This window comes from Thermobia domestica, chromosome 4, assembly GCF_964235325.1.
Source record: "Thermobia domestica chromosome 4, izTheDome1.hap1.1, whole genome shotgun sequence".
Taxonomy (NCBI): domain Eukaryota; kingdom Metazoa; phylum Arthropoda; class Insecta; order Zygentoma; family Lepismatidae; genus Thermobia; species Thermobia domestica.
In genome coordinates, this window is record NC_137457.1 from 260,797,586 (window position 1) to 260,821,794 (window position 24,209).

General features: G+C 34.8%; 1 protein-coding gene across 2 annotated transcripts in view; it reads left to right on the top strand.

Moving 5' to 3' along the window:
- The first annotated feature begins 7,136 nt into the window (after positions 1–7,136).
- LOC145684032 (uncharacterized) overlaps positions 7,137–24,209 on the top strand; it is a 271,555-nt gene continuing 254,482 nt past the window's right edge. The window contains exons 1-2 of one of the 2 annotated variants that reach the window (XM_081755851.1): positions 7,137–7,300; positions 17,187–17,339. In XM_081755851.1, the coding sequence (XP_081611977.1) occupies positions 7,287–7,300; positions 17,187–17,339 (167 nt within the window). In that variant the 5' untranslated portion in view covers positions 7,137–7,286. The remainder of the gene's footprint in view (positions 7,301–17,186; positions 17,340–24,209) is intronic. The other variant, XM_081755850.1, reaches the window with a different exon arrangement.

A 24,209-nucleotide genomic window follows, 5' to 3' on the forward strand; every position in this document is an offset into this window, starting at 1 on the left:
TGTGAAAACATGATAGTTAACGTTTACGAATAATGCATTTTCGTTCAGAATTGCACAAGTAAAACAGTAATACAAAATTATGAGTTTTCATAATTAGAGTAGATTTTAGGTAGCTATTTAGTACCAACTGAATATAGGAAATATACACTTTTAAGCAAATTTATGATGTAATATATTTTCACTGAACTGTTACATGACAGTCTCGTGTTAAGAGAACTAAATAACTTGAAGTGTTTATAATGAGTGCGGGGAAAGGGGGGGTACTCAGAAAGTTATATATATATATATATATATATATATATATATATATATATAAGCATTATAACAAAAACCAACTAAGGGTCCACGCCCCCCCCCCCTAGGAAAATATACTAGTTACGCCAATGTATATGAGAAATGCCTCAATAATTATTACAATCAGTTTCGTCGTCTTTCTTGTGAATTGGAATAGTGATTGATTCTTTCCATTCTTGTGGCAATTCCTGCTTGTTCCAGATAAGGAGAATGAGTTTGTGTATCTTGATCCACAATTTTACCCGTCCAGCTAAAATTAACTCAGCCGGAATTTCGTCTACACACGGAGATTTCTCTTTATGCATAGCGATTATTATTATTATTACCATTATTATTATTAATTTTATAAAATTCATAAAGACACTGTAATCTATATTATAAAATTGAAACTGACTATGTTTGTGACCCTTAATCTCTTCAACCACTGATCTCTACCAAATCTTCAACATTCATGAGGTTCGGCCTGGGAGTGTTTTTATCTATTCACTTTGATGGTGTAACCGAGGGGAGGGGAAGGAGGGGGAATAATAAACAAAATAAATAAAACTTAATTGCTCTTGAACCAGACGACCAATCTCGATAAAATTTTCAACATAGATGAAGTTAGAATCTGAGATAGCTTTTTGTCATATCACTTTGACGGTGTAACTTAAGGGTGGGGGAGAGACATTTAAAAATGATCGAAAATGACCGACGACCGAAAATGTCGAATCTATAAATTTCCAGGTCACTGAGATGGACAGTGACACTTCTGATGCGATTTAAATCCAAATTCAGCCTCGCAACTTTGGGAAGGAGGAAGGGAAGATATATAAAAATAATTGAAGTGACCAATACCTATGTCGAATTCATAGTTTGGGGGGGGGGGTCGCTGAAATGAACAATGACACTTCCGATGCCATGCCCCGCAACAAGGAGAAGGTTTATATAAAAATCATAGAAAAAGACCAATATCAAAGAGCGCTTTAGTAATAGTAAAAAATGACTGACTTATGGAACATATTACTATACTTTTTTTTTAAAATTTAACCCAGTGAAGAGGGTAATTTACGCTAGTATACATATGCTAACAAACTGAGACTACTTAAGGCATTGATGTATTAATTTTGTAAATAACAGTACCATTTTATTGCTCTTCACAATCTGCAAGTTATTTATTTTTACTTTCATTAATCACCTTAGGCAGTGGCGGCGATTGGACGTTAAAAGTGGGGGGGGGCAAGACATGATCTGAATATTTGTATATCAATGTTAGTTTCCCTGCTTGATGCTAACACTTTGTTTGACGAAAGGTTGTATAACTAATAGGATACTACCTTTTTGAGTTAAAATACCGTATATCGTATTTCATATATTAAGTAAGTTAACGAGAGCACGCAAGTAGGTACTAGCCTTTTGTACTCTTAAACAGTGAAGGACAATTGTTTGCTGACGGTCTAAAAATCTATCGCAGTATCTCCACGGAATTAGACGCTATTTCTTTGCAAAGTGACATTAATGCTATTTCTCAATGGTGTGAATCAAACAAATTGCTACTAAATATCAGAAAATGCAAAGTAGTATCATGCACCAGGAAAATGAACTATGTACGCAATGTGTATACTATTAATCAAACGCCAATTGAGAGAGTGGATTATGTTATTGATCTTGGAGTCACTCTACAGTCAAACCTATCTTTCGATTATCATGTCAACAAAGTAGTTGGTGAGGCCTTTTGGAACCTTTTGGATTTGTGATGAGATTAGGAAGTGGTTTTTCTAACACTAATGTCCTCAAAACATTATACACTGCCTATGTACGACTTAAGATGGAATATGCAGCAATAATATGGAATTCTAATAGTAAGAAGTATATAAACAAAATCGAAAACATTCAAAATAAATTTGTGCGGTTTTGGACATATAAAGAAACAAGGATATATCCAAAATTTGGGAACTACGAAGGTTTTCGAAACAAATATTAATTACAATCTCTTGAAAGCAGGAGAACTCATTTCATTTTATCTTTCTTACATAAAATAATTCATAGCGCAATAGATTCAGAATATTTATCAAAAATCAAAATTCACGTCTCACATAGAGCGACGAGACCCCATAATGTCATATTCCATCTCTCAGCGCAAAGGACTAATGCGCTGAAAACAACTGTCAGAATAATGTGTGTATTGTATAATAAGATGTCACAAGCACACATAGATATAGATATTTTTATTTGTAAACAAAATTTTCATTCTATATAAATTTGCTGTATCCTGCATATTGTGCTATGTGTATTTTAACGTACATTTTGCTTTTATATTATTATTTTATTATATATATATATTTTAAAGTGTATTACCATATAATGATGGAAAACTGTAATTAGGCATTTGCGTGTTGTTTTTCTGAAATAAGTTTAAAATTTTGAAAAAAAAAAAATGTGTAAGAGATTTGATTCCTTGCTTCTGAACATTTTAAAATTCTGTCTGGAAAATATTGTGTGATCGGATTATTTAACAACAAATTTGCAAAACTAATAAATAGAAATGATAATATTAACCATAGTAATGAATAATAAAGCTTGTTTCCAAAAATTATATTGAAAGTGGGGATTAATGAAGAGCTTATATTTTTAATTCCGCACACAGTGGCGTATTTAGGGGGGTAGCTTCCGGGCTTAAGCCCCCCCGAAATCTTACTTAGTATAGTAAAGTAAATGAAATATCTTGCAGAATTTTCACATTTCCAGGCAAAGCTCCCCCCGAAAGTTAGCAAAGCCCCTCCCGGAACAAAATCGTAAATACGCCACTGTCCACACATGTTATTAAATGTATGGTATTACTCAGAAAGACAGTAAATAATACAAGCATAGCATGGGCGGCGATTAGGGGGGCAAAGGGTGGCAGTTGCCCCCGCACTTTTTTGAAGTAACCCATTAATGTATATAGTTTCATTTAGAAATATAAAATTTTTGTATGTATTACTGGTTCATAGTAAAAATGGTGCCATATATTTGTCGTTCCGTGAGTACGTATTGGTTGTCTTCCCGTGGAGTAAAGAAAACTACAAGAATTGCGTTTTAATTGCCACAGAAAATAACCCCAAAATTTACCTATTGGAACACAACAATTTCAGCATATTTTCACTTCTTACAAGGGCTCGATATGTTAGTCAGCCGCTTTGAAACTAATTCAGAGAGCATTTCACGAAAGAAAAAAGTTTTTCTCAATTTATTTTTAATTGCACAAAAATTGACAGTTCCTAAAATGTCTATTCTTCTTTCTATATTTTCCATTGTTTTGTAGTGTAATATATGAGTGAAGTGGTGTGTTGGGGATGTACGAGTGAACATACAATTAAATTTAGTGAATTCAACATAACTCTAGGTTTTAGTGTTATTTTGTATAACTGGAGTATGGTGTGATTCTAAGCATTGTTGTGTTTTGATGAGCTCCAAGAAAGTGAAAACTGCACCTAATGGCAACGAACATGTTTCGGGAAGTTGCAAAAGCAAATATTTCTTTAAATGTCGTAGCATATGCTTGTATTATTTACTGTCTTTCATTTTCTAAGAGTAATACCATATATTTAATAGCATGTGTGGAATTAGAAATTAAGTTGTTCATTAATCCCTGTTTCAATATGAATTTTGAAAACAAGCATCATTATTTATTACTAACTAGCAGCGTTCACCCCGCTTCGCTGGGGTCACCCCGGAACGCAATAAACCTTGTTAATTAGATAATTTTTACTTTTTCGCTTTCAATTGATATGATAAAAACCATGTTAACATTATATCGCCTGTCATTTATGTTAACCCGCCGAGTGACACGGTCATGCGGGTTGCATATAAATACGTTTATTTTTATACCTATGATGAACTAACAAAGGATTTGTACGTTATGGACACTTGAATGGTCAATTATCTCAAGACACTGGTAATTAAAAATTAAAGTGATATGATAAAAACCATCTAGGGTCCAAATCCTAATAACCCCCCAAAAATGAAAGAAATTGGTTCAGCCGTATTAGCGTGATGAGCTAACAAAGGATTTGTGCGTTCTCTTTTATATAATAGATATCTTTTCTATTTATTTGTTTTGCAAATTTGTTATTCAATAATCTGGTCACACAGTTTTCCAGACAGAATTTTAAGATGTTCATGAGCAAGGAACAAATCTCTTCTTACACCTTCGCTGTTTAAAAGTACAAACGGCTAGTACCTACTTGGCGTTGCTCTTGTCAATTTACTTAATAAAATATGAAATACGATACACGATATTTTAACTGAAAAGATAGTATCCTATTAGTTATACAACCTTTCGTCAAACAAAATATTAGAAACAAGCAGGAAAACCAACATTTATATGCAAATATTCAGATCATGTCTTGCCCCCCCCCCACTTTTAACGTCCAACCGCCGCCACTGAGCATATGTTACGACTGATACATGTTCGTTGCTATTAGGTACAGTTTTCGCTTTCTTGAAATACCTCAAAACTCAACAATATTTAGAATCACTCCACACTCCAGTTATACAAAATAATCCTAAACCTAGAATTTTGTTGAATCCACTAAATTTAATTGTACATACACTCGTACACCTCTAAACACACCACTTCACTCGTATATTACACTGCAAAACAATGGAAAAGGTAGAAATTGTTTCTTATTACTCTCTTTTTAATCAACATTCCTTACTATTAGAAAGAAGAAAATACATTTTAGGAACTGTCGATTGATTTTTCTGCAACTAAATAACAACTTGTAAAAGATTTTTCTTTTTTCTTTCTTTCTTTTTCTTTTTCTTTTTTCCAATATGTTCTCTCAATTAGTTTCAAAGTTGCAAACACATCGAGCCCTTGTAAGAAGAAATGAAAGTAAGCTGGTATTGTTGAACTCCAATAGGTTAATTTTGGGGCCATTTTCCGTGACAATTAAAACGCAATTCCTGCCGCTTAGGCCGGCTATACACTATAAGATAGATCCTAGGAAATCTCTTACGATTTATCCTAGAGTCAAAATCTCAACGTGTATGGCAACAGATCCCATGTCATTTCTTGTGTTCTGAACGATCCTATGAGATTTCTCTTGTTTAGAGCACGCTCTATTTCGGAAAGAAAATTCGTAAGATTTCGATTTAAGCGACATCAGGTGAGAGAAAGTGAAAACAAAACAAATGAAAACACAAATGATAAGGTATCTTCTGATCGTGCAGGTTTACTTTAGATGTACCACTCGAAATAATTGTTGAAAAATTATAATTTGTCACTATTTCCTAAATGATTTGCGTTGACCGACATGAAAATATCTTACATAGCATAGATAAAATCCCTGAAGGGGACCAACAAAAGCAATTGTTGATAAACTACAATTCTTTTACGATTTGCGTACAAATACGGGGTCAAGATATATATAGTATAAAAACTATAGTGCAAAAAACGCAAACCAAGTTGTGCTAGGTTGTTTCTAGAAAGTACGAATGCTATTTAACCGAGTCAGAGCAGGGCTAAGCGGAGTCCCGAGCGTCAGTGAGGGGGTGCGAGCGAAGGAAGCAGGCGCGTCAGTTGATGTAGTGAAAACGAGTGCGTTTTGGCAATGATACGAGTTTGAATAGCACTTGTCATGGTATCGTGGTAGTAGCGCCCCACTTGTAAACATAAATTATAGCTTCTGTAAACTATGCAGAAATACACCGGTCTTTGAAAATAGTAACACCGGTCAACTTTCATATGCACTCACTTACGTAAAAGTTTCGCAGAAGGGGTCCAGAAGTAAGCAGAACATACACAATTTACAGGAGAAATGGAAGATGCAAGTACTTAGACCTAACACAACCTAACTAAATCTAACCTAATGAAGTTAACTAGCTTAAACTAACCTAATATTAATAGAAGTAAGCGAAATTCTATCACTTTTTTAAAATTGTGTTGGACCCATGTACTAATATAATCTAACGTAACATAACCGTAACTAACCTGAACCAACCTAAACTAAACTAATGTGAATATAAACTACCGAAATTGTAGCATTTCTTAGAAAAAATAGCTGGACCCTTTCTGCTAAACATTGTCTCACCTATTTTAACCGTCGTTAAAACATTTATAATGATTTTACACTAGTAACCCTACAATTGTAAACATAAAATACAGGTGTATTACTTTGTATTTAATTATGTTGCTTCCAAAAAAAATTGTTCCTTATAAATATGTCTTTTCATGCAAAGTATTAAATTTTACTTGTAAATCTTCTAAAATGTGGTGCGCCAAAAGTATACCAACACCCTTCTGACTTATGCTTTTTTTTTCTTTTTAGAGGTATCCAATTTAACAATATAGCGCCTAATATTAATATCAGTGGGATGTGCAGTGTGGGTAACATAGTAATTCTTTAACTTTATACTTTTATTAAATAGAACTATTTCACAATGTTGATATACGCCATTCGGTCAGACAGGAAAAATCTTCACGTGTATGGCACACAAGGGTAAGATTTCCTACAAGATATGTCATAACATTTTTCCGAAGATAAATCCTAAGATATTTCCTAGGATTGATCTCGTAATGTATAGCGCGCCTTACTTAACTCCAAGGGAAGACAACCAATATGTACTCACGCAACGGCAAATTATATGGCATCATTTTTTTCTGTGAACATACAATAACTTTACATTTCCAAATTAAACTATATACATTATTGGATCACTTAAAAAAAGTGGGGGCAACTGCCCCCCTTTCCTCTTAATCGCCGCCCATGACCTTAGGAAAAGAAAAACGAAACAGAAAATAAATTGGTAGAAAATTAATCCACTCACGCGTTAGTTAAACAGAGGACGAAAGTTAGGCATTGACTCTGGCAATACTGCTGACGCTATGAGTTTGTGTTTTGTTTTTTGTTTTTAGTTGATAGGTTATTTCGTTGTGACAACGAAAGTGTAGAAAAATTAACGTGGACAGAAATGTATTATAAATATTCATTGTGATCTGTTTTACTAAGATAGCAAAGTGCTAGAACATGAATCCCTTAACGTAAGAATAAAGTGCTGTAGTTCATTATTTTTAATAGAAAATATAATAATATCTTAGTGCAAGGATCATTTTGTATATGGGTTAATGATGACATCGACAAAATGCAATGCGTTTTTTCAGTGTTTGTTACAAATAACGGTACTTGTGCAAAATAGTCCGTCATAAAACTTGTAATTGTACGGTTAAAATAAGAGTCCGTCTAGGATATTAATTTCCCAGCCGGAGCATTTCTGTACAATGTAGGAAACCAGTATTTTATGCTTACAGGTTTAATGTCACTAGTATCAAACCGTTACAAGGGCTATATTAGGGTTGAAATGAGTGAGTACATATTAAAGACGAGTGCATATTAAAATGAGTACATATCAATTTTCACCGACGGAGTATTTCTGCACGATGCAGGAAACTTAGAACCGAGCTCGCTCGTGGCTAAACGGTCAGCCTACGCGCCTTTGGCGTAAGAAACCCGGGTTGGAATCCCGCCGGGAACTCATATAGTTCGAATTCCATGTTAAAGTGTAGGTCAACGTTTCATATAGCCTCGCTGGACGCTAAAATCAAATCGACAACTAGAGTGAAACCTCTACAAATGATCTAACCTTTGCGATACCAAATGTCGTTTGTTGCTGGTCAAGTTTACACACCACATTTCGCAAAATTTACAGGTAAATTTCAATACTAGGCATTAAAACTCACTTTTATAAAGAACAAATGGCATTACTCATGCAGATGGTTCCATCAAAATTTTTACAGATTTCTTACTTTTTTAGGCTAGGGTAGAGCTTTCAGGTTGGCTAATCAAATTTTGACAGATTTCTTACCGGTACATTTTCAGATAAGGTTAGAGGTTAGGTTAGGTTTTCCTTTGTTAGCTTTACGATAGAAAGAAGTGTATGTATTGCCTCTATTCTGAACTTTTACTTTGTTTTCACGCGTTGCACAGTGGGTTTTAGCCCTGATCACACCATTACGCTCCAGAATTTTTATAATACTGTTTTTTAATTATTATTCTTTATAAAATAATAATAATAAAATTAAAAAAATGTATGTTAGTACTGTATTCCATCCATCGCAAACTTCCATTACTAACTTACGAACGGAAAATTCCCGTCCTCTATTTATACGGAATTTGCATTCTTATATTCTTAGGCTTCAGTAAATAGTTACACATTCAGTACTTCCATCTTCATTTCAAAATTCAGACATTTACTCCGAAGTTTGTCGTCTGCCTGGTTCTCGACCAAAAGTGTAATAACAGCTACGAAAATTTAAAAATCATCAATTTTTAGAACCACTTTTAAAAGGTATTATAGAGTAGGGTAGAATAAAGCTGAGATAAGTAGTGTAGGGTAAGGTCGGATTAACTTAAGGTTAGGAAAGTTTTGACCCATTGAGTTAATAGTGTAATTTCTCGTCGCTGCGTAAGAATACCAAATTTATTTTTTTTATTTTTTTTTTTTTATTTATTGAACAATTTCCCAGATACAGCATAACTTTGCCATTTTACACAGGGACATGCTAACAAAAGAAAGAAAAAAAAAAAAACAAGACAACAATAACAACAACATAGAAAAAAAAGAGTGTAAAAGTAAAACTATTCCTTCAAAGCTCGTTTAATTGCTCTTTCAAACACTGGGTAGCTCGAAAAAATGTCCACATCAGTTGTTACTTGATTATAACAGTTTGGTATTCTATAAAAAAGAGACCTCTGTATAACAGCCAACCTAGGACGGGCAAGATGGAATAGGTGGGTATTCCGAGTGATGCGGGAAGGGACACGTAAGGATAGTTCCTGAAGTAATATTTCCGATCTTAAGGTTCCATTAACTATTTTATGTAGATATTTCAGGTCAGAGATAATTCTGCGTACTTCAGGAGTCTGAATATTAAGATGTCGCAAGAGCTCCTTCTTAGATAATATTCGAAGTGCAGGAACACGAAATCGGACTATAGCAATGAAGAAATTGAGAACAGAATCAAGTCTGGAGAGATGTGTAGGTGCTGCCATGGCCCATATGGGAGAGCAGTATTCGATCTTGGGCGCTATTAAAGTCTTATAAAAAGTTGCTAATGAAGAAACAGTGCGTAGTTCGGTGAATCGATAAAGAAGTCCCAACATGCGCATTGAATTCTTTAGTATTGAGGAGATGTGGTCAGAGAAGGTGAGTTTTGAATCAAAGATGACACCAAGATCGTTATGACTAGCAGAATGTGTGATAGGGGAATCGTTGATATGGTATGTGGAGGGAACAGGAGACTTTTTCAAAGTAATAGTAATACTGTCACATTTCTTACTGTTGAGTTTCAAGTGCCACATTTCACACCAGCCTGTAAGGTAATTTATGTCTTCCTGTAGAGCAATTGTGTCATGGAGACACGATATTTCTCTGTATAACTTACAATCGTCAGCAAAAAGCAGAAGGCCACTAGGTTGAGCTGATAAGTGCGTGTAGAGATCATCCATATACAGGACAAACAGTAGAGGCCCAAGTACACTCCCCTGAGGCACCCCTGAGATCACGGGTTGGGGGTTAGAAGTCGCCCCTGAAAGAACAACTCTCTGTTTACGGTCCTTCAAGTAGCTTGTGATTAGAGAGAGAAATTTGCCATGTACATTAAATCTATTGGAGAGTTTATGAAGAAGATGAATGTGACTGGCAGAATCAAAGGCCTTCGAGAGATCAAAGTAGATAACATCTAATTGAGTATTGTTATTCATACATTTGACTGCACAGGAAAGAAGAGTACTTAAGTTTGAGAGACTTGAGCTTTTCGGTAGAAAGCCGTGCTGAGAACTATGGATGTAAGGTGAGGTGAATTTAAGTAGCCTGTCTTTAATTATTTTTTCGCAGATAATTGATATTACAGAAAGAAGAGATATTGGCCTATAGGAGGATACATGATCTTTAAGTCCTGATTTATATATTGGGGTCACGTGAGCCAGTTTCCAACTGGTGGGATAATACCCTTCCTTGAAGCATCTATTGAATAAGATAGATAGAGGAACCGCAATAACTGAAGCAGTTTTGTTGAGAAAGAGAGGACTAATTTTATCAGGTCCAAGTGATCTATGTGGAGATAACGATAGCAAGAGAGCCAGAACTTCGCCCGGGGTGGTAGAGAGAATGGATAAGGTGTCCGAACAGATGGGGTGGAGAGGGGGGAGATGGGTTGTAGAGGAAAGGGAAGTAAATGTTTTGCAGAAGTAGTTATTGAAGATGTCTGGTCTTTGATCATCACTCGCTTCAGTATTTTCATCTTGAATTGTTGCCGGTATGCCCGGAGATTTTGTTCTAGATTTAATTACAGACCAAAAGACTTTAGGGTTACTAACAGTAAAATCACCAATTGAGTCCATGTATTCAAAATATTTACGTCGCTGTACCTTCTTGGCAAGACTTCTAATTCTAGCAAAGTTTTTATATGTGTAGTCACTCGGATGTGATTTCCATAGAGTCCAGGCAAGCTTTTTGTTTTTAAGAAGGTCACGAAGTTCATTGTCGTACCAGACCGGAAACCTGTTCGATTTTGATGCTTTCACCGGCACAAAGTCCTTTATGGCTGAGTGGACAACGGATGTAAATAAGTCCACAGCGTCGTCAACAGTTCCTACCTCTAACAAACACCAAGGAAACAGTTCAATAGCCCGGCAGATGTCACCCCAGGGGGCTTTCTTCCATAGAAGTTGTGACCTACTTTTGAGGGGCTGGTTTGTAGTAGTGGAGGGGAGGAAATCGAAAGAAACATCCAAGGAATCGTGTCTCTGTACACTTGTAGCCATATTCAGAATACAAATGCTCGTTATTTTCTCACAATCCAACCATGCGGTAACCGTACTTGAAGTAGTTCCTTCCGCTCACCAAATAGTTCCATGTTTATAACCGCATATAAAAGAAATAAACACAACTTCCGCTCCCCTTACATATTATCAAGCACACAAACGAGAAAATTATCCAATTCTTCCAGGTAAATTTTGCTAGAAACGGACGACCAACTTTGGAACTTAACCCAAAATTCATTTTAATATGCTGTACACTGACAGAAATTACTTATAGTCTCAATCTCATTTCCTCACGAAAAATGTTTCACATCATATTTTACCTATAAATTTTCTGTTTGGTAGAACCGTCTGCTCGAGAATTTCTGCAAGTGGCAGAATAAAATATTAATGCAGCCTGTACTATATGTTTACACGTATACGGATGTTAGAGTAGAGTAAAATCATTTACAAGTGCTATATGACTGAAAAAATAAGTGAGTGCATATGAAAGGTTATTGTGTTGGATACCATTTTGCGTCGGCGGAGTGTTTGCACACTGTAAAAAAAGTTGTATGTTATAAGTTAAAGCCACTAGTGTGAAATCTTACGAGTTCTTTAAAATCTTGTATCATTGCGAAAACCCATGTGTTTGTACTGTCTTTACTTGCGCATGTACTCGTCGTTGGTGATGTCTCTATTCCCTTCGGGCGCAGCAGTGTGCGAACCCGCTAGCTTCTCCCTGCCTGACCCGATTAGGTAGCATTCGTGATTTTTAGTGACCACTTAGCAAGCACAGTTTTTTTTTTTTTTTTTTTTTTTTTTTTTTTTTTTTTTTAATGTTGCTATATTTGCAATATAGTTTTTATGACATCTGTCCCCGTGCTGTATGTATGCCAAATGACGAAAGAGTTGTAATTTTTCCACAATTGTTTCTGATAATCCTGTTGAGTTTCGTCTATGCTAAGTGGGGTATTACTATGTCGTCCAGTGCAAATGTTTTGGAGGACAATGAGAACGGAATTAGTGAAAGAATTATAATTTCTCAACAGTTATTTCGAGTGATGTGCCGAAACTTGACTTGCACGTTCGTTTTCTTTCTTTTACCGTTCTCATTTATGTGCATTCTCATTTACCGTTCTCTTCCCCTGATGCATCTACACCCTATTTACGCGCTTCCTTGCGGACCCCCTATAGTACTCCTGCCCTGTCTGTTAGGTAGCATTCTTGCTTTTCGTGGCCACATAGCACAAGCTTTTTTTTCTGTCCAGTTACGTACTTCAGGACATCTATTTATATCAGTAAGGGGAAGCACATTAGTTTGCACGCATATTATCAATTTTACGCAATTATTTGGGCATGTGTTAGGGTATAACAGTCCAGAACATCTTAGGTAATTATTTAAAGAAAGCACATGTATTTAATTTGACAGACTATTTTGCACTTGCACTCAAATAACATTATTTTAATAGCGATACAAATTTATGAATAATTTTTAAAAATACATGTTCTGTTTAAAGAGAAAAAAGTAAATGTAATAGTATAAGGAGTGAAAATGGATTATGAAATACGTATCACATACGCTCTTTTTTTTTTCTTTCTTTCTTTTGATAAAATTATTTTTGATTTTGGTCTGATGCGAGTGTAAAAAAGGAAAGACAATAATTTGGTGCAAGTTTACTGAGTCCACAGTTTAGGGAGAATTCTTATAGGCTACATGCTTTTTCTAGTACGTGCAGTGAGCAGTAGGGTAGGGTAAAGTTTGGTATGTAGCAGTTAATTTTCGAAAACAAAACAATTCATAAGATACAATCTTAAAATATGTAGCCTAGGGCATATTAAAGTGAGTAATTTTATAAGGTCTTATAATTTTATAAAAAGAAAACAAGAACTTTGCTTCACATATATATATATTTATTTCAGGTGATAGCGCACGCAACATAAAAAGATAGGTATATATATATATATTAAAAAAAACATTATTGTTCGTCATGATTAAGAGGTTAAAAACGTGTGTGAGTAGCAAATAGGCGACCCATATTTATTTATTTTATTACGATTCCAAAAGTTATTTCAACATAAATGTGAATAACAATAATGATCAACAAAGTGGGAATAGTGTGCAGAAACAGAAATAAACACTGACACATAATAAATGTCCTGACATCAGGACTCAAAGCAGGCTTACGCGCATTGAAGGTGAGCCTCCTAGCCATTTAGCACTCGAGAAATCCGCATATGGTGCATTTGTATGTAACTTGCTTGCGTACTTGTCAGAACACCTACAACTATATTTCTACTTTGTAGTACAAGTTAAACACGTTAAGACATTTACATGGTATGTAATTGTGTTTATTTCTGTTTCTGCACACTATTCCCTCTTTGTTACATTATTGCAATTCATATTTATCTTGTGACTAGCAGAATACGCTTCATTTTGTACATAAAATATTAATCGGGTCTGAATTTGGATTTAAACGGCACGGGAAGTGTTACTGTTCGTCTCAGCGACCCCAGAAAATGTAATCGACACGAATTTCGGTCATTTTTGATCATTATATATATATATATATATATATACATCTCCCCCTCCCCCAAGCTGTAGGGCTGAATTTGAATTTAAACAGGTTCGGAACTTTCACTATTCATCTTAGTGACCCCGAAAACTGTGGATTCGACACTATAGTGTGCGCAAGGAAAGGTGATTTCTGACAGTTGGGTAAAGCACGTGGAGTATTGGAGGCGCTGTTGCCAGAGGCTCCGCAACAGAGACAGCAGCTCTAGTGACAAACTTAAGGAAAGGTGTCTTCTGACAGTTGGGTAGACCACGTGAAGTATTGGAGGCGCTATTGCCAGAGGCTCCGCAAAAGAGACAGCAGCTCTGGCGACAAACTTAAGACGTTTAACAAGTCGTTTCAACTACCGGCAACAGCGCGGTCAGTGACCTTCGTTGCCTAGCAACAGCGTGAAAGAATATTGCTGTGGTTGGCAAACAATCCTCCCTCTCGTTTTGCTTACAACATGTGCACCTATCTGTCAGAGGCCACCTTTCAGTAACTCGATAGTAATATCGGATATTTTTTATCATTTTCATATCTTCCTCTCCCCCTTTCCCAAGTTGCGGTGCTGAATTTGGATTTAAACAGCATCTGAAATGTTACTGTTCATTTCAGCGACCTCGAAAACTATAAAATCCACACTAATATCGGTCTCCTCTCCTTCCCTAAGTTGCAGCGTCAAAGTGAAATGAAAATAATCCCAGCCCCGAACCCACTTATGTTGAAAATTTGATCGACATCGGTCGGGTGGTTCAAGAGTTATAGTCACAAACATACTCACTTTTAATTTTATAAGATAATGTTTCGAACCAAAATAAATAAATAAATAAATAAATAAATAAAAGAACCAATAATGAGATTTGAACACGAACCGCCTAGTTAAGTTTGCAAGTCGCACACTTTAGATACGTTGCAACACTCCATATACAGTATCTAAATATATTTGTAAACACGATGGAGCAAAAACTATGTGAAAATATATCGTCATCGGAAGTATTTATTTGTAGTTACTATAGAAGTGTGTATGGTTTAAGTCAGTGCTTTTCAAACTTTTTTTTTTCCTCGCGTACCCCTAGACACAGTTCGCCATCCAATTGTGTACCTCTGAAGCTGTTTAAAAGAAGTTAAATCGAAATTGACTTATTAAACTTAATACACATGTTCTGTTGATTAAAAAGAGGGCAAATAGAGACCCAACAAAAGGACAGTCAGTGTGCCAATCAAAAGACTATTTAGAGGGGGGGGGGGGGGTAAAGTGCACATCCGAAAAAATTAACATGGGAAATTTCAAAACATGTGGGAGACATCCAGTTCCACTGAGGAGGATTTTCCCATCATCCTCCCTGATAATTCCCTCGCTGAGGACAATGCTAAAAATTCAAAAACTAAAAGTAACTTTAGAACAAACCTGTTAATGAGATGACTGAGCTTGTTTTCGGGACGCCAACTCCTCGATTCTTCGTCGAATTTTCGAGAGTGCGAGAATCAGAACTGGATTCAAGCAATTTCTGTGCTTCGTTTTTATTGATGTCATTTCTAGCAGACTTCTCAGAAGCAACATTACCTTCCCTGAGAAGCATCTTCGCGTACCTCCGGTCGAATAGCACTGGTTTAAGTTACAAGATTTGACTAACAAACAAATCTAAAGTAATCTAATATAAAAGCATTTGAAGGAAAAATAATGACATATAAAGTCAATCAACGCTGCTATTGCTGGTTTTATTCGGAGTCTTCGTAGTGGTATTATTTCTTGTAGATGGCACCAGATTTGTCTCCATGACATTCTGTGAACGCCACACTGCCAACACCATTTTTTTTTTTGTTTTTTTTTTGTTTTTCTTAGTGGTCACGTATTCAAATACTCTATATTCTACATATGTTCTAAGTTTATTTTACTTTGCTGCGTGCTTCTTGCAGGCTATCTTCCTTTTTGCCTCTTGCGGAAACATGATGTTCGTTTGATGAAACATAATATTCTATTTGCTGTTCTTCGTTTGCGAAATATTTATTGTTTCCTTAATTTCGTGTCATTAAAAGCTACTTCCCTATATTTATTTTTAATATTATTCCACTAAAATTAGTGAAAAATTGTATTCTCTTACTTGTACACCCATGTCCAAAATTTTTGTCGCATGTCTATAAATATGTTGTTATACGAATATAATTTGATAACGAATTCGCCCGGTATTTCTTATAATGTTAGTATGTGTATAATCGGCAAAGACATGTATGTAGCAAATTTCAAGTCGAAAGAGCAGTATTTATAAGAACAACAAAATGAAAATAAAATTTTCTTGTTCATTTAGCAACATTTTGTTTTATTCATTCTAATTTTCGTATTTATAATTCTTTTCCTATGAAATTTACCACAAATATACATTTCCCGATTATACACATAGTATCAATATTAAAAGTACCCTGCAAAATCATTATCAAAGTATATTCTTACAAGAAGACAGTTATAGATATGCGGCAATCATTTTGGACATGGGTGTACATGAGAAAAAGTATTTAACTCATCACTACTTGCTTCTAGCGTTTTGTCGCCACAAGTGTAACCATGACAGCTCTCTTTTATTCGAACTAGGAAGTGCATTTCAAATCTTTACCTTCAAATTACTTCAATATATATTTCGTTGTTACAGAAGGTGGTTTCGTAATTATGGTAATGAATTGCATACACTTGCTGTAGGTTGTAAAACCCTTTTTCCAACACCGATCATGTTCAATGTGATGCCACTGGCGATGAACAGTAGCATTACATCGAACCTTCAATTGAAAGAGACTTTTATTCTACATACCCTGATCCAGTTTACTCCACTTGTTCTTCCATACTTTCCAGACTGAATTCTGGAAAAGAGTGAGCAACCTAAGACTCTCACATTGTTAGTGTCTTCAGAACTGTCACGTTATGAGTATATGCAGAAGAATTGTTATATTTTCAATTTTTTTTTTTTTTTTCACAGGGAAACAGTCTTACCTTTATTAATAATAATAATAATGTTTATTTCTGTGCAATGAACAGCCTAACGGCAAAAATACAGCACTTTATCAGAGAAGATAAAGACATATTACATACAATGTAAGCTACATACTAAGACAATAAAACATAATGATAAAATAAAGTAAAATAACATCGGATTAATAATTCCTTGTCAAATTAACACTTTTTTTTTTTTAGTATCAAAATAGTCGTCATAAATAGTAAAAATAATATTTGTCAAGCTCTAAAATTCATGCTTTTATATTGATAAAAATAAATTAAATATTATTATTATTATTATTATTTTTAATGTAAACATCCCGTTTGAAGAATTCTTATTTCAGTTATAGAATTCTTATACCGAAAGTTCAAAGTGTTTCTATAAAGTGATTCGATTTACAAATGAGTGACTTAACCTGTTGAACAGAGCCACAGAATAAATGATCGAAACCATACAAAAAAACTATTTTAACAGATGTAATCAACGAAATGTGTTTCACTCACCTTTTCAAAAATTTAATTGATAATGTATTAGGTAACAATGAAACCTTTGTTTCTAATAAAGTATCTTTTTTTACCACATTTCAGGAACGTGAAAAATATTAAGAAGCTAAGTGAACAAGAGTTGAAGAGAGTAGGTAAAAAGTCCTGGCATGATCAGTACAGAGACAGTGCTTGGATATTTATTGGCGGACTTCCATATGATCTCACCGAAGGGGACATAATATGTGTATTTTCGCAGTAAGTAATACTAGATCAAATATTTGCCAAAGATAATATTGTAAACCTGGCCGTCGTAGATGTACTCAGAATCCATGTTTGATGTCAAATTGTAACGAACCACAGTTCGAATTGTTAAAATCTTATAGTAAAATCCATAATTGTTGCTCACTGTTAAGGTTATTTTAAGAATTACACACTTATTTCAGTTATATGAAATACGTTATATTTCGAATTATTGTCAATTACTTTACAATAATAAGACATCCGTCGATATTACACGACGTCTTGATTAGTTATATGTTAGTAATTAACTATAAACATTTACATGGAAACTTAACTGTTTCCCTAGTAAGCAAATCAATATCAACACATTGTCTTAATAACGAATAAATAAACACTTCCACATGGCAACGTAAAAATAAACATTACAAAATCAACATTTTTCACGACATTAGTTATTACATTTTTTCCGTTTCTTCTAATGTGTAGCTTGTGCGTGATAATGTAGCACTTTTTCCTTAAATAATAAATAAAATGAACAGAATAAATACATGTTAAGTGCGCGTTCTCTTGTAAAACTTCACTTCTATTAAACTGTTTTATATACAACCTACTAGCATATGAAAAAAAAAAAAAAAAAAAAAAAAACTCATGCCAACCATAAGTAGATAGGGCAATAGTTGAATTGTCAGTTGCAGATTATTTTGGAGCTCCACACCTTATACCAACAAAAAGTGTAGAAGTTTACCTACACTCATTGATAAAATACACACAGTCAAAATAAATGCTTAACCGCCTAAGTCCTAAAATTCACAAAATTTACGTTGAATCTGCCAACAAAATTAGTGTTCACAACAGTCCAAAAAGTATATTCAGGGGCATTCGCATTAGATCAATAAATAAAAGACATATTGTGGAATTCCATATATATATAATAATTTTAACAATAGTTTTATCCCAGCAAAATATCGAATTGTCTGTAAATACAGGAACAGTCATATAAGGGTAATCAAAAACCGAAATTAAGACTATTGAATACTCTGTGTAAATTGTTTTTTAAAAGAAAACAAAAATTACAGTAAGAGGTGTAAAGGACAAGGATCCGATGACAGAATAATAAGAATTGTGCTAAAGGCATTCCCAGAGAGAAAAGAAATATTCAATTAAAGTAACAAACATGGAGGCACAAAATAAGGTAATTTTTTTGATGACAAACCATCTTAATTATTAAGAAATGAGCATCTGTGCTGTATTTCTTTACAACAATAAGCAAACAGTTATACTGTGCTGTTAACTTTATTTTGTATATTTTGTGACACACTGATGAAACATCGTGTTTTATATATATAAGCAGGGACAAACTGATCCATTTTAGTCTTATGTTCGTTGAAATTCTCGTGTTCTTTTGAACACCTGTAACTATAGGCCAGGAAGTATCTGGCACAATTTTCCTAAACGCAGTACAATAATTAACCAGGAATATGTTGCAATATTTAATTAGCGGAAAAGTTTTCGGATCTTGCTTCTGCTCCTTTCGTCAGTCACCAATGAAGAAAAAATACAGAGTCAAAGAACTCACGCTTTTAGTGTCTTTTTATTACACTAAGACTATAACACTGCGCCTGTGGAGGTAATTCCTGAGATCGATTCTCATACATCAATTACATAGACTGCACAGCGCTCATAGCGAGTCACTTTTTTTTTTTTTTTTTAATCATAAGTTACCTTTTTGGGGAGTAAAGTCATTTTTTCGGGTGATTTATGTTTTGCATTGAGGTTGAAGAAAATAAGGAAAGATTTGCAAGATGAACAGAAACAGACCGATGACTTGCAGAAAATGGTTAATAGGAAAAAAAATCCTCCTTAATAACTCACTTCTTTATGAAGAAAGACTATGTGAAAGTATGAAAATCTGTTAGCATACGTTCTTGTTTCTGCTTTTTATTTCATTTTTGTATGCAGCTGCATTTTTGGTTAACATTTGTAATTTATTTTAAAAGTTCATAATAAGGGTATAAACATAATCCTCATTATTTGCTTTGATTTGATTGTGTTAAAGGAGAATGACATATATTACCTGTTTACAGTTTACTTTTCATTGTATGCGAAATGTTGGTAGAGTCCATACCTACAACGATAATGTGTACTTGTATGTTCTTTTCAGTATTTTTTTCCTATTTAGGGGTAAAAGTGCTGTTTAAAAGGGCGCGAACTGCTGAAAAGAAGAAGAAGAAAATATATAGAACTAATTTTAATAGTTGTTATTGCATCGACATATTTTCTTGTTTTAGTTCCTATGACTACCTGCTTATGTTGTTGATAGAGTAACTAAGATATAACGTAAGACCATCTTGTATGAATTTGATGTTCATCACTTTAATGTGTCATATTTGGTATTTATCGCACAATATATAAATATTCTAAAGTGTATAATCGTGGGGTGTGACCTATTTTAATCTTATGCACTTTATAAATACTAACTATTTAATATTTGAAACTGGGGAATGTAACGAAGAATAACGTTACGTACCTATGTTTACCAATCATGAGGTACCAAGACAAAATTTGTAACACCAATCGTACAAGGCAAAATTTTATTACCAGTTAATGGTAATTTAGATGCTATGTATTAATTACATTACTTTAATTTTGTGTAATTGAACATAATGAAAATATAGAAATTTGGCCTTACCCATGGGCGCCCGAAGGGGGGCTCGTCCCTCTCCTTCTGGCTCACGAAAACAACTTAAATTTCTTCAGATTTTCTTAATACAAATAAAAGATAACAAACGTAATATAGCAACCAGGGAGATGGCTTCTCCCTACAAAATTTTGTTCGGGGCCTATGGTCTTACCTCATCCAGATCAGAGTTGAAATACAAAAGCGTGCAAAGTATGAAATTAATAATTAACTTCTAAACACAAGTAATCCATTTTTTTATTAGCTGACAAACTTTATATATATATATATATATGTATATATATATACCGTCAAATGGGGTGAAATCGGACGGATTTGAGACATTTTCAATCGTGCTGGAACTACGTTACCTTATTTTGCTAATGTAAATAGCTATATCGTGGGGGATGTCTCTCAGGAATAGAATACAAGAATCAAAAGAATTTTTGACCAACTGTGCACATAGTTAAAAACCATTAAAATGTGTCCGATGTCACCCCACATGCTGGGGTGATTTCGGCCACTATAGTATTTCTGCATATCAGTCCGAAGCTGTGTCGCTATGGTGTGAAATCGGACAGTAAATAATATTTAACAGCAAAAAGGATGGTTGTCAGACATATATTTGAATACTTTCATACTTTTAATTACACATTTTCAACTTTATTTAACATTGTGAAATACCAGTATCTTAAATCAGGAAAAATGCATATTGGTTTAAATCAATAGAATAAGTAAAAGGTATTTTACAAACAATCATGTTTCGTTGGTCCATTAGTGCTTCAGATTAATATACACTTTCTTGGAAGTAAAACTTGCCCCTTACTTTACGTGGCTTAGCTAACACTTAGCTAGAATCTGTTCTTTGCCGACCTTATCTTCATCGTCAACTGGTGGAAAAACGAATACCTATCGACTATTCAAATATGGACGAAGAAATTTCACCTTCACATCCTTTGCTCCCACATCTGTCACAACTCCAACATACTGTCATGCAAGTTGTTTCCCAGCCCGCGAGTAGTAATAATTCACCACAACAAAAGCTTCTACGTCCAACGTGCCTTCCTCCTCTTCTGTAGTCACGTTACACACTTCACTTTTCATTTCTTCGTTTTCTTGGGGATCGCTTGCCCGAATAGCACTTTTAAGTCGCACACGGTCATAATTTCGTTTCGGCTAAACGCCAAGCTGCTTCTTATAATACCGTGGCATCGTCCGAAGTCACCCCAGGTCACTCCACTCCACTTCAAAACTGGCACTACGTTGCAAAATGAGAGATTGCTGTTTGTATTATCAACATATATTCTTCGCAAATAATTGAGTGTTGTTACTTTTGCCAATACATCCCATACCGTTTAATAGTTTGGGCTCCATCAACATTGTTTTTCAGGATATATTTTTTTCTTTCTTCACCACAAGGCATTTCAACCCATGTATATAGGGGTGGTAAATTACATTATTGCTCCGATATCTATGGCTAATGCACGTCGCATCATCTATTGACCACCAACCGAAAACGCGCCTTTGTAGCTTTAACAGTAGCAGTTTAAACTACAAAAACAACTAAGTAAGTTGTAATCGTCCGATTTCACCCCATTTGACGGTATATATATAATTTTTAATCTTAACATGTTAAAACATTACGTATTTCAGCTATGATTCAGCCAGCCCTATTTTGGTTGAAAAATAAAAATGTAAAATTAAAGTTACGCTCGAATGTAACATTAAGGTTTAAAGTTAATTTATGATGAGATTTGGGTCAGTTTTTGGTCACTTTTCCATGTGCATTTGGTCACTTTTCAACTATTCAGAAGAGACCAGACCACTATGAGCTCTGACTGCACCACATTGCTTGTTTGTGGTTGGATAACCAGAAAGCGTATATAAATAAACACCTACAAGGTTGAACTCAATATTATATTGGAAAATAAGAAAGGTCAGTGAACTTTCCTTACATCATGCCCCAATAGGTATGACTGGGCAATGTTTTAGAAAATAAGAAGCGTCAGTCAATTTTTTTTTTTCAAACCATACCCCAATATGTATGACTGGGTAGTGTATTAGAAGAAAAAAGGAGTCCGTCAATTTTCCTCACACCATACACCAATAGCTATGACTGGGTAGTGTATTATAAAATAAGAGTCAGTTGATTCTCCTCTCACTATCCCAATCGATATAACTGGCTAGTGTATTAGAAAATAAGAAGAGTCAATCAATTTTTCCTCACACCAAACCCCTTAGGTATGACTGGGTAGTGTATTAGAAAATAAGAAGAGTCAGTCAACTTTTCTCACACCAAACCCCAATACATATGAGAGGGTAGTGCAGAGGTTCGCATACGGATATGAACTTGAGTTTGAATTTTTGTGTTTTGCGTTCTTGTGCAGTACTCAGATTACGAAGGAGATGGTACCTGCTACTAACGTGGGCTCTGAACCACAACCGGGGCTGTAATTTATGTGTATAGATCATCATCTAGGATCAAACCTCACAGTTTAAGCCATTCCTCACCACATTGTATCTTCTCCAAGAGAGCTCTATTACAGATCCACGGCATCAACAGTAGGCTTTTTTGTTATTATACTTCCATTGAAATACTTATCCAAACGGGAAAAGGGCTCAAATACTTTTAGTATTCTCCCTAAATGCTTATCCGATCGGGAAAGGGTTTCAAATATTTTTAGTATTGTCTCCATATGCTTATCCAAACGGGGGAGGAGTTCAAATACTTTTAATATTCTCTTCAAATGCTTATCCAAACGGGGCAGGCGTTCAAATGCTTTTAGCATTCTCTTCAAATGCTTATCCAAACGGGGGAGGGGTTCAAATACTTTTAGTATTCCTCCAAATGCTTATCCAAACGGGGGAAGGGTTTAAATACTTCTAATATTCTCTCCAAATGCTTATCCAATCGGGAAAGGGGTTCAAATAATTTTAGTGTTCTCTCCAAATGCTTATCCAAACGGGGGAGGGGTTCAAATACTTTTAGTATTCTCTTCAAATGCTTATCCAAACGGGGGAGGAGTTCAAATACTTTTAATATTCTCCAAATTCTTATCTAAACAGGGGAGGGCTTTAAATAATTTTAGTATTTTCTTCAAATGCTTATCTAAACGGAGTAAGGGTTCAAATACTTTTAGTATCCTCCCCAGACGCTCATCCAAACAGGGGAAGGGTTCAAATACTTTCCGTATTCTGCCCTTGCGAAGAAGGAAAATGCGTATTTTACAACGGAGGGGCATTTCAGTTTGTTACAATAATAAATTAAGATCGATAATAATAGACCCAGGGTTCGGCATTCCGTCGTCTCATGATGTACGATCAGTTAGCTGTACATTGCAATCCACAAATTTTATTAAGGAAACAGGAATTGTTTTACTGTTTCCTAATAAACGTTATCGGTCATTTGAAATTTACCTATTTTTAGTAACTTGTTAATTTAAAGTACACTTTCAAAACTTCGATAGTGTTGGTTACATCATTTTGCGTGCAGGTAGAACAAACTTCATCGTATGGCAATTAAAATAAAAGGTATATACGTACATAATTTGTTTTGAATATAAATACAATGAGGACGCGAAATGGAGGTATTTAGCTGTCAAGCCCCAAACGGTTCGTCTGTGGTTTTATAGAAAGCATCGAAGAAGCAAATAAAAACATGGACGCATGACCAACCAAGACATTACGTTGTTTTTCCTACGTAGTAGATTAGGTGACGTTCACAAGAGCTTAAAAGTGTATAGTTATTTACTGTTTTCAGGATTCTGTTGTTTAAAATTATCATAAAGTACTTTCATCAAATCACTCATCTAATAATGTTTCTGTCAACTTATCCTCCAGTATTTCGAATGGGATACTCGGGCATTCATTTTCAGGGGCACACAATGGGTTAAGTTCTTTTCATAACACAAACTTCTCTTAGTGTTCTTGTGTTTCAGTAGTGGTAATTAAAGAATATTACGTATCGATACTTATGGTCACTTACCTTTATCAATAGCGATAGCTTGCTCTTATTTTACATTACTAAGAACCTTTCTTATTTGAGTTTTAGGTACCCTGTCCGATGGCATGCCTCCCAGTCGGCACGTCCCCAACACACAACAGATAACGAATTTACATCTCTAGGTACCCAATCTAGCCAGGTCAAGTTATATTTCTGATTTGTGTAACGATATGTAAACCTCAAATTTTTATTCATGAAAATCATA